Source organism: Pseudophryne corroboree, chromosome 1 (assembly GCF_028390025.1).
Source record: "Pseudophryne corroboree isolate aPseCor3 chromosome 1, aPseCor3.hap2, whole genome shotgun sequence".
Taxonomy (NCBI): Eukaryota; Metazoa; Chordata; class Amphibia; order Anura; family Myobatrachidae; genus Pseudophryne; species Pseudophryne corroboree.
This window is the reverse complement of record NC_086444.1, coordinates 662,290,161-662,302,359: the sequence shown is the minus strand read 5'-3', so window position 1 is coordinate 662,302,359 and position 12,199 is coordinate 662,290,161. Positions and strand designations below refer to the sequence as shown.

At 45.9% G+C, this 12,199-nt stretch overlaps 1 protein-coding gene across 2 annotated transcripts in view; it reads left to right on the top strand.

The window, feature by feature from the left end:
• Positions 1–12,199, top strand: part of ECPAS (Ecm29 proteasome adaptor and scaffold) — a 280,472-nt gene that overhangs the window by 54,768 nt on the left and 213,505 nt on the right. For both annotated transcript variants that reach the window (XM_063914681.1, XM_063914682.1), the window contains exons 8-9: positions 335–416; positions 753–872. In XM_063914681.1, coding sequence (XP_063770751.1) covers positions 335–416; positions 753–872 — 202 coding nt within the window. The remainder of the gene's footprint in view (positions 1–334; positions 417–752; positions 873–12,199) is intronic.

Genomic DNA, 12,199 nt, shown 5'->3' with positions numbered 1-12,199 from the left:
CTTGCCTTGGGCAGCTGTAAAAATGGAATCCCACTATGTACTGAATGTACATATAGATGTGGCCCTCTAAAGGTTATAGAAAAGGTGTTGCAGCTGGGGCCCTTGGAGCCACCTGTCCTATACTATTGGATTATAAAAGGAACTCCACAAGCTGACACTGATTAGGCATTTATACGCAGTATTACATTCACTATTGGCCCTCATATTTCTAGTTTAACTTTTACCTTTCAGACCTTTTTATGGCCTTAATAACTGGTGGCGCAAACTTTTGATTTGGATGCAATGTGACGATATAGTGTAACTTTTTTTCTTTTCTTTTCTTTCCCCTTATAAGCTTGATTGATTGGAATGATCCGACCATTATCAGCAAGATGTACAAAGTTTATTTGGGAGACATACCACTTAAAACAAAGGAGGTGAGATGGTGTATTACATAATCAGAACGTGGCAAATAATTGCTGTAGCTTATAGGCCAGTGATGGCTATCCTTGACACTCCAGCTGTTGATGAACTACATATCCCAGCATGCCCTGCTACAGTTTTGTTATTTGGCCATACTAAAACTGATGCAGGGCATGCTGGGATGTGTAGTTCAAGAACATATGGAGTGTCAAGGTTAGACATCACTGTTATAGGCAAATATGGTCGTCCTCACTGGAAGGAATTTTTAGTCTGTTACCTACTGAATTGTGTGGTAAATAATGCAATGAAATTTCTACTGAAAAATGTGAAATCAGAATTTCTGTGTTTAGGGAAATGTGCTAAAGCCTGAACTGAAGAGAGATCCCGTCAGCACCCGTGTTAAATTAAAGATTGTGCCACACTTGTTAAGATCAAGGCTGGCAGCAGAGTTATTTCCAGCTAACATACAGGTATGCCGATGGTTTACACATTGCACAGATTTTGAAATATGATAAACCCCAGAAATGAAACCGTGTTTAATCTATATACAGTAAGATCTATGTATTTATGAATGAGCATTTCTAGGGGACACTGCTCAGCATGTGTTGCAGGAAGGGAACGAAAGGATATGGCATTTAATACAAACTATGATGTTAATATGGAAGCTCCTCCCCTCTACAACCCCTGATCTTCATTGTTCTTTAAGTGCCCATGGGTGCTAGGCTTCCTTGCTGGGGCTGCAATGCTCCAGTACTGTAGAGCGAATAGCCGCGGATGTATATACAGTACAGTAATCATACTGTAATAGTGTACTCTTAGCAAGCTCTGGCAAATGGCCAGTGACAACTGTAATGTTATACACACAGACCAACGGTAACACGGATAGAGTCCATCCAGAACTTTAAGTGTATAGCGTACAGTAAATAAAGGGACGCTGTCGAAAAGAATAATTTCTCTTTCATCCACTAGGGGACACTGGAGTCCTATACAGTAGGGTGTGAAGCTTGCAACCGGAGGTGTGGCACAATGTCTGCACAGCCGGCTCCTTCCCCTTCACATCCCTCCATCCTCAGTTTGAAAAATTGTGCTGGAGGTACAGCACGTGGGAGCACAGAGCTCCTGACTAAAATCTAAAGAATGATTAATTTACAATGCTTGCGCCAACCTAATGAAAAGGGGGACAAAGCTATATATCATTGGAGAGATAAAGATCCCTTTTGAAGGGAACTGCATCTCTCAACAAGGAGATCCTCTGACTCAGTGAGTAATTTTATTATTTTTTTTATCATAGGGGCCCATGTTTTTTTTTTTTTTTTTTACTTTTATGTTTTATCCCCTGTCAACATTTTTTACTAAGGAAGCGGGATGGCCAGCGTTCACCAGTGGGTAGCGTGGGGCTGGAGGAGCGCGCTGGGGGATAGTAATCAGCCCGCCCAAGGAAACTAGCGGTCTGTCTGTGACATGTGCTCACCTATATGTACAACAGTATCACAGCACTTTGTATCTGTAGAAATTGCTGGCCGCAGCCCGGTTAGTCAGACCCAAACTTTATGTGATTGCTGAGCTGTTCACAGGCAGTGACTTATATCGACGATGTGTGTGCCGGAAAAGCCACTGACAGGCGCCGCTACGGGAAGCGCGCACGCCAGAGGGCAGAGGGAGACATTTAGCCGCTTGAGAGGAGACCTTATCCAGTGTCGCTACGGGACTTAGTAAGAGCGGTCCCGGAGCGCGCGCACAAGGGGGCAGAGACGCTGCAGAGATACCGCGCGGGTGAAGAGATCCTTCAGCCGCGTGAGGGGACAAACCAGTACATAGCAGCGCGCCTACTTATACAAGCCCTGGTTATGTACAGTATAAGTAAATATACCTGTGAATATAGGTTAGGCAGTACCCAAACTTCTTCAGTGGCGGCCATTTTAATTAATTCTCACTGGCACCATTCTAAGAGGCAAGGATCAGCCCTCCCCCTTGTAAGAGAAAGGGTTACTATAGCAACAGCTCCCTCTGCTGGTGAAATCCAGATATACACTCAATATATATTTAAATAAGTACTACGAGGATCTCCTGAATAAAATATTATTTATATTTTCAAAGGAATTCTATTACAAAGATCCTGAGGAAAATACAAGGAAGCAAGCGGATACAAACTCTACCATCGTAGCTGATTTACAGTTGTAGTAGGAGAGTTGCAAGTCGGCTGGTGTTTTAATTATTATTTTATTTTTATTTTTGTCCCGTTCTTTTTTTTTTTTTTTTTCTAGATAAAGAAGGGAAAAGTAATCCCAGCCGACTCCTAAAAATATCTTTGCTTCCGTCATCTATCGTAGGCCTTCTCTTCCTAGTTTAAATGGTGAAAGCGCTGCGTGGTACCCTGGTAGGGGCTTTTAAACAGAATGTCTAAAGCACCAACCAAGACCTATTATTACGTTTGTATGGCAGCTCCGGGGTGTGCGACTCCTGCTTAGACATGGACGCTCCACCTGGGAGCAATGCTTCGTCTAGGTCATGGGCCAAAAAGGTTTCAAGAGGAAAACCTTGCAGATAGAATATCCAAGGAGATGGCGGAATCACGCAAGCAGCAATCTGAATGGGCTGCGGGATTCTCAAAGCCGATGGAAGAATTTCTCATCAGGTTAACACCACCCGCACATGCAGAGACGAATGTGCGCAAGGCAGTTAAAAGACCTCTTCCTATTGTACAGAGAGGAGGAGGAAGGTCTTATTATTGATACAGAGGAAGGTGAGTTGATTGAATCCAACCTAGACGCCGATTCTCCGGACACGGAAATCCCAGGTCTTGATTCCTTAATGACGCGGTAAAGGAGATCCTAAACTTTCAAGTAGCAGAAGTTAAGGAGCCAGAGGATTTCGAATTATTCGAATCCCATAAACCACATTCAGCAGTGTTTCCCATTCCTAAATCTCTCCAATCTCAAATGGAGGAGACTTGGAAGAAACCTGATAAACGCTTTCACTTTCCAAAGAGGGTTTAGATAACTCACCCTTTACCTAAAGGTGTAATGGATAAGTGGGAGACTCCACCAGTAGTGGATGCTTCCCTAGGAAGATTGTCACAATAGGCAATCTTACCAATACCTAATGTGACTACTTTAAAGGAGATCGTAAGGTTGACACAGCTTTAAAGTAGTGATGAGCGGATTCGGTTTTACCCGGTTCTCAAAACGGCATCTTATTGGCTATCCAAAACACGTGACATCCGTGAGCCAATAAGATGCCGTTTTGAGAACCGAGTAAAACCGAATCCGCTCATCACTACTTTTAAAGTAAAAATTTTTAGCAGCAGGTGCAGCACAGAGACCTGCGATCGTCTGTGCTTGAGTTGACAAGGCCATGGGAGCATGGTTTGGACGTATTGTACAGGCTATTGAGGAGGAAAATAGCCTGGAAGAAATTACTCAACTGGCGGAACACATTCGGGAATCGGCTTCATGCTTGTGTCAAGCCTCAAAAGATATTAGCAGGATAGCATGGCGCATCTCCGCATCGGCCATATCGGCTAGACGGATTTTATGGCTCAGAGAATGGCAAGGAGACTCTGGCACTGAGAAGGCTGTGGAATCTGTCCCCTTTGGGTGAAATGCTCTTCGGTCCAGAGTTTGGACAAGTGGACTTCACAAGCTACAGCAGGGAAGTCCACCTTCCTACTTACTCCTTATACGAGAACCACTCCACAAGTTAGGAGAGGTTCTTCAGGACCAATGTTTAATTCATTTGGATCGCAGTCCAGTCGAGCCCGAGGAAGAGGTTTCTGTTTACAAGCACGTGGAGGCAGAGGTAGAGGCCGCTCACAGGCACCGACCAGAAAGCAGGATAAACCTGCTGACAAGACCGTGGCATGACGGCCTCCCCGCTCACCTGGGGGTCCCCCTTGGTGGGCGTCTGGAAGGTTTTTGGGATATCTGGACCCAAACTTCACCAGACCTTTGGATAAACAGAAGGTACAAGATGGATTTTCAACAGAGACCTCACAGTCCGTTTTTTTACAATGGGATTGCCTCTGTCCCCCCAAAAGGCAAAAGCACTACTGACAGCAATTCAAAGATTGCTACGGTCAGAGGTCATTGTTCCAGTGCCCGCCTCTCAAGGGGGAGCGGGTTTCTATTCCAGTCTTTTTGGCATGCCAAAGCCAGATGGGGCGGTCAGACCGATACTCAATTTAAAAGCTTTAAACCAGTTTCTAAGGGTCTAAATTTAAGATGGAATCAATCCAGTCGGTCATTGCATGCATACCTGCATATACCATTTCGGGCTCCTCACCAAGATTACTTAAGGTTTGCACTGGTGGCGGATCACCACTACCAATTCAGGGCCCTGCCATTCGGTCTCTCATCAGCCCCAAGAATCTTTACGAAGATCATGGCAATAATGGTAGCAGGATTGAGACTGTTGGGGGTCACGATAATATCTTCTCTAGACGATCTACTGATCAAGGCCTCATCTCAGGAACAGCTGATAAAGGACGCTCACAAATCTCATCAATTTCTCATTCAACATGGGTGGATTGTGAACTTCCAGGAATCCAGCCTCATGCCACCTCAGCGAATTCAATTCCTCGGTCTCATCTTGGACACGGTACAAATGAGAGTATTCATATTAGAAAACAAGATACTGGACCTACAGAGGTTGGTGGCTCAGGTACTAAGGACACAGATGTTTTCTCTACACCTCTGTGTGCAACTTCTCGGGATGATGGTGGCGTCTTTCGAAGCTCTCCGGTATGGCAGACTTCATTCCCAACCATTCCAGATGAACCTCATTGCTCACGGAGCAGGTTCGCACTGCCTTCTATATCGAAGAATCTGGCTACCACTGCGCATACGAACCTCCTTGATTTGGTGATCGTTGCACAGGAATCTCGCAGCAGGCAAGAGATTTGGCATTTGAAATTGCTGGATCCTGACTCTGAAGGTTCAAATTTCGTCTCTCTCCATCCTAATTCAACAGCGGTTAGCATCCTTGCAAGAGGTTTAAACCTTTTTACAGGGGGTTCTGAGTATACAACCTCATTTTCGTTCTCCCACTGCGCCGTGGGACTTAAATTTGGTGTTGGAATTTTTGAGATCACCAACTTTTGAGCCGTTGGCAAGAACAGACCTGAAATGTCGCTCTTGGAAGGTCACGTTATTGCTTGCTTTGGCTTCGGCCAGGAGGGTTTCTGAGTTGGGAGCCTTATCGTGTAAGAGTCCCTTTTTGGTTTTTCATGAGGATAGGGCAGAGCAGATTTCCTTCCTAAGGTTGTTTCGGGGTTTCATGTAAACCAGCCACTTGTGGTTCCATCTTTTCAGGAATTCGCAGATGGCGACGTGGCCTTGGATGCTGTCCGAGCTTTATGGGTATACGTACAAGTTACATCGTCCTTCAGAAAGTCGGACCATTTGTTTGTTCTTTTTGATGGGCCAAAGAAGGGTTGGCCGGCATCTAAGCAGTCTTTGTCTAGACGGATTTGACTTGCCACTCGGTAAGCTTATATCTCCTGTGGCAAACGGGTTCCATTTCGGACGGGTGCTTATACCACCAGATCAGTGGGTGCATCATGGGCGGCTGCCAGATGTGCTTCCACTACTCATCTTTGCAGAGCAGTGACGTGGCCCTTAGCCTACACGTTCGCAAAATTTTACAAGTTTGATACCTTTGCGTCCAGAGACTCTAAGTTCAGACGTTTAGTTTTTCAGGCTATTGGCAGCACTCCCACCCTTGGGAGTAACTTTGGGATGTCCCCTACTGTATAGGACTCCAGTGTCCCCTAGTGGATGAAAGAGAAAAGAGGATTTTGGTACTTACCGATAAATCCATTTCTCTGAATCCTCTAGGGGACACTGGACGCCCGCCTCGGTGCTGTCAACCTGCTGTGTTCAAAGTTCTTGTTCAAACAGTTCGTACAAACAGCGTTAATTTTTCGGTTCAGAAGTTTCTTGGATGCTGTTTGATATGTTTTACGGTTCGGTTCCTCACCATGTGCTATAGTATCATGTCCTATTCTCTCAGTCAAATTTTCCAAACTGAGGATGGAGGGATGTGAAGGGGGAGGAGCTGGCTGTGCAGACAATGCTAATTTTAGATTGTGCCACACCTTTGGTTGCAAGCTTCACATCCTACGGTATAGTGTCCCCTAGAGGATTCAGAGAAATGGATTTATCGGTTAGTACCAAAATCCTCTTTCTGTTGGGACCAAAAAAATGAATCAGTAAATAAATAAAAATAGTGTATACAGGTGCAAACTTATGTGTTAAAGAAATGGTCCATTTGGGGGTGTTACTTTGTATGTTTAATCATATGTGACCCAAATTAGTAGAAAAGCGTTCACTTTCAACTATATAGGTGCGGTGGCTTGCTCTACTCCGCTTGCCACAAGGTTACTGAAGGTAATGGTTTGTGACATGGATAGTAAGTTCAGCAGAACAACCTTTTGACTCTGTTGATCTATTGACTGTTGGCCATATGGTGTCGACCTATTGACCGTCAACCCACCCCCTCCAAACATGAGACTGACCGTGAGCTGGCAGCTATCATAGCTGTAACTATCACAACCAAGTCAGAGCCGTTGGCATTCTGAACCCCAGCCCATCAACAGTGCTATTATTTACAACCTCCACTAGGTGCACTTGCCTTTCCACCAGGACGTTCATGCTGCTGATTCACCTGATACAGACAGGAACAGCATTCCCATTGCACTGACACTGGGGTGTCGCAGCAGCAAGTATAGCCAACAACTATATTTGGAAAAAGTCATAAGCTACTAGCAGAACCTACTGCAGTGGAACCTTTTTGTGTGACTTTTGTACCGTGCTCTGGCTGACACTTATTACACTTCCAATATACAGCACTTTAGGGAGCAAAATGGAGTCTCCTGTGAAAGGGTTGTCCCTCTTCTCTTACCATTGTCATATTCATCATTTAAATTATTGCACTTAAGTTAATATGCTGGTTTAAAAGCTTGTTTCTGTGGTGGATCATTATATATGCAATCTGCAATCCACTTCTTCACCAAACTCATCCAAATCTCATCCTAACCCTCTGTTCCACGCTCTCTGTCTACCCCATCTGTGTCACCCCTGTCTGTCTGCCCCTCCCCTTTAGAATGTAAGCTCACGAGTAGGGCCCTCTTCCCTCATGTGCTTATCCTTTTCTTACTTTAATGTTCTTCAACTGCCCAAATCCCGCAGTTTTCTGCCACCTGTTACTTATTCCAGTGTCATCTGCTGATGTAGCTATGTTTATTTACCCTGTACTTTTCCTGTATTGTCTTCAACTGCAAGTTCCTGGTTTTTTTTTTTTTGAATACAGTATTTTTATTCAACAAGAATGATATCGGTACAGACATTTCAGTGTACACTGGGAAATTTAGTTGGTGTTATACAATGTACTCAACCACATAGCCTCCCCAACCTATATATATATATATATATATATATATATATATATATATATATAATTATATAATATATTTCTCTGACGTCCTAGTGGATGCTGGGAACTCCGTAAGGACCATGGGGAATAGCGGCTCCGCAGGAGACTGGGCACAAAAGTAAAAGCTTTCTGACTAGCTGGTGTGCACTGGCTCCTCCCCCTATGACCCTCCTCCAAGCCTCAGTTAGATTTTTGTGCCCGGCCGAGAAGGGTGCATGCTAGGTAGCTCTCCAGAGCTGCTTAGAGTAAAAGTTTTAAATAGGTTTTTTATTTTTTATTTTCAGTGAGACCTGCTGGCAACAGGCTCACTGCATCGTGGGACTAAGGGGAGAAGAAGCGAACTCACCTGCATGCAGAGTGGATTGGGCTTCTTGGCTACTGGACATTAGCTCCAGAGGGACGATCACAGGTTCAGCCTGGATGGGTCCCGGAGCCGCGCCGCCGGCCCCCTTACAGAGTCAGAAGAGCGAAGAGGTCCGGAAAAATCGGCGGCAGAAGACGTTCCTGTCTTCAATAAGGTAGCGCACAGCACTGCAGCTGTGCGCCATTGCTCTCAGCACACTTCACACTCCGGTCACTGAGGGTGCAGGGCGCTGGGGGGGAGCGCCCTGAGACGCAATAAAACATGTTTTAAACCTTATATGGCTAAAGAAATGCATCACATATAGCTCCTGGGCTATATGGATGCATTTAACCCCTGCCAGTTTTCCTAAAAAAAAAAGCGGGAGAAAAGGCCGCCGAAAAGGGGGCGGAGCCTATCTCCTCAGCACACAAGCGCCATTTTCCCTCACAGCTCCGCTGGAAGGACGGCTCCCTGACTCTCCCCTGCAGTCCTGCTACAGAATCAGGGTAAAACAAGAGAGGGGGGGCACTAATTGGCAGAAAATACTTATACAGCAGCTATAGAAGGGAGAAACACTTATATAAGGTTATCCCTGCATATATATAGCGCTCTGGTGTGTGCTGGCAAACTCTCTCCCTCTGTCTCCCCAAAGGGCTCGTGGGGTCCTGTCCTCTATCAGAGCATTCCCTGTGTGTGTGCTGTGTGTCGGTACGATTGTGTCGACATGTATGAGGAGGAAAATGATGTGGAGGCGGAGCAATTGCCTGTAATAGTGATGTCACCCCCTAGGGAGTCGACACCTGACTGGATGGTCGTATGGAAGGAATTACGTGACAGTGTCAGCACTTTGCATGACTCCAGTGTCGACGGTGACGAGACAAACGTAATGTCCAGTAGGGCCACACGTTACATGATCACGGCAATGAAGGAGGCTTTGAACATTTCTGATACTACAAGTACCACAAAAAGGGGTATTATGTGGGGTGTGAAAAAACTACCCATAGTTTTTCCTGAATCAGATGAATTAAATGAGGTGTGTGACAAAGCGTGGGTTTCCCCCGATAAAAAACTGCTGATTTCTAATAAATTATTGGCATTATACCCTTTCCCGCCAGAGGTTAGGGCGCGTTGGGAAACACCCCCTAGGGTAGATAAGGCGCTCACACGCTTATCAAAACAAGTGGCGTTACCGTCTCCTGATACGGCCGCCCTCAAGGAACCAGCTGATAGAAAGCTGGAAAATATCCTAAAAGGTATATACACACATACTGGTGTTATACTACGACCAGCAATCGCCTCAGCCTGGATGTGCAGCGCTGGAGTGGCTTGGTCGGATTCCCTGACTGAAAATATTGATACCCTGGATAGGGACAGTATATTATAGACTATAGAGCATTTAAAGGATGCATTACTATATATGCGAGATGCACAGAGGGATATTTGCACCCTGGCATCAAGAGTAAGTGCGATGTCCATTTCTGCCAGAAGAAGTTTATGGACACGACAGTGGTCAGGTGATGCGGATTCCAAACGGCATATGGAAGTTTTGCAGTATAAAGGGGAGGAGTTATTTGGGGTCGGTCTGTCAGACCTGGTGGCCACGGCGACGGCTGGGAAATCCACCTTTTTACCCCAGGTCACCTCTCAGCAGAATTGCCAGTCGGTATTGATCCAATCGGACAACATCACGGCAGTCGCCCACGTAAACAGACAGGGCGGCACAAGAAGCAGGAGGGCAATGGCAGAAGCTGCAAGGATTCTTCGCTGGGCGGAAAATCATGTGATAGCACTGTCAGCAGTGTTCATTCCGGGAGTGGACAACTGGGAAGCAGACTTCCTCAGCAGACACGACCTCCACCCGGGAGAGTGGGGACTTCATCCAGAAGTCTTCCACATGATTGTAAACCGTTGGGAAAAACCAAAGGTGGACATGATGGCGTCCCGCCTCAACAAAAAACTAGACAGATATTGCGCCAGGTCAAGGGACCCTCAGGCAATAGCTGTGGACGCTCTGGTAACACCGTGGGTGTACCAGTCAGTGTATGTGTTCCCTCCTCTGCCTCTCATACCCAAGGTATTGAGAATTATAAGACGGAGAGGAGTAAGAACTATACTCGTGGCTCCGGATTGGCCAAGAAGGACTTGGTACCCGGAACTTCAAGAGATGCTCACAGAGGACCCGTGGCCTCTACCTCTAAGGAAGGACCTGCTCCAGCAGGGACCTTGTCTGTTCCAAGACTTACCGCGGCTGCGTTTGACGGCATGGAGGTTGAACGCCGGATCCTGAAGGAAAAAGGCATTCCAGATGAAGTCATCCCTACCCTGGTCAAGGTCAGAAAGGATGTAACCGCAAAACATTATCACCGCATTTGGCGAAAATATGTTGCGTGGTGTGAGGCCAAGAAGGCCCCTACAGAGGAATTTCAACTGGGTCGTTTCCTGCATTTCCTGCAAACAGGACTATCTATGGGCCTAAAATTAGGGTCCATTAAGGTTCAAATTTCGGCCCTGTCGATCTTCTTCCAAAAAGAACTGGCTTCAGTGCCTGAAGTTCAGACGTTTGTAAAAGGGGTACTGCATATACAGCCTCCTTTTGTGCCTCCAGTGGCACCTTGGGATCTCAATGTAGTGTTGAGTCTCCTAAAATCACATTGGTTTGAACCACTCACCACTGTGGAATTGAAATATCTCACATGGAAAGTGGTCATGCTGTTAGCCCTGGCTTCAGCCAGGCGTGTCTCAGAATTGGCGGCTTTGTCATATAAAAGCCCTTACCTAATTTTTCATTCAGACAGGGCAGAACTGAGGACTCGCCCTCAATTTCTCCCTAAGGTGGTTTCAGTGTTTCACATGAACCATCCTATTGTGGTGCCTGCGGCTACTAGGGACTTGGAGGACTCCAAGTTGCTGGACGTAGTCAGGGCCCTGAAAATATATGTTTCCAGGACGGCTGGAGTCAGAAAATCTGACTCGCTGTTTATCCTGTATGCACCCAACAAGCTGGGTGCTCCTGCTTCTAAGCAGACGATTGCTCGTTGGATTTGTAGTACAATTCAGCTTGCACATTCTGTGGCAGGCCTGCCACAGCCAAAATCTGTAAAAGCCCATTCCACAAGGAAAGTGGGCTCATCTTGGGCGGCTGCCCGAGGGGTCTCGGCTTTACAACTTTGCCGAGCAGCTACTTGGTCAGGGGCAAACACGTTTGCTAAATTCTACAAATTTGATACCCTTGCTGAGGAGGACCTGGAGTTCTCTCATTCGGTGCCTCAGAGTCATCCGCACTCTCCCGCCCGTTTGGGAGCTTTGGTATAATCCCCATGGTCCTTACGGAGTTCCCAGCATCCACTAGGACGTCAGAGAAAATAAGAATTTACTTACCGATAATTCTGTTTCTCGTAGTCCGTAGTGGATGCTGGGCGCCCATCCCAAGTGCGGATTGTCTGCAATACTTGTATATAGTTATTGTTACAAAAATCGGGTTGATTATTGTTGTGAGCCATCTTTTCAGAGGCTCCTACGTTTATCATACTGTTAACTGGGTTCAGATCACAAGTTGTACGGTGTGATTGGTGTGGCTGGTATGAGTCTTACCCGGGATTCAAGATCCTTCCTTATTATGTACGCTCGTCCGGGCACAGTATCCTAACTGAGGCTTGGAGGAGGGTCAAAGGGGGAGGAGCCAGTGCACACCAGCTAGTCAGAAAGCTTTTACTTTTGTGCCCAGTCTCCTGCGGAGCCGCTATTCCCCATGGTCCTTACGGAGTTCCCAGCATCCACTACGGACTACGAGAAATAGAATTATCGGTAAGTAAATTCTTATTATATATATATATATATATATATATATATATATATATATATATATATATATATATATATATATATATATATATATATATATATATATATATATACAAACAAATATAGAAAACCACAGCACTCGCCACCCCAGAAGCGGGGTGCAGTGTGTGCACTCACCACTCATAGGGTGGGGTGCATGCAGCCCATGGCCACCTGGTTGTA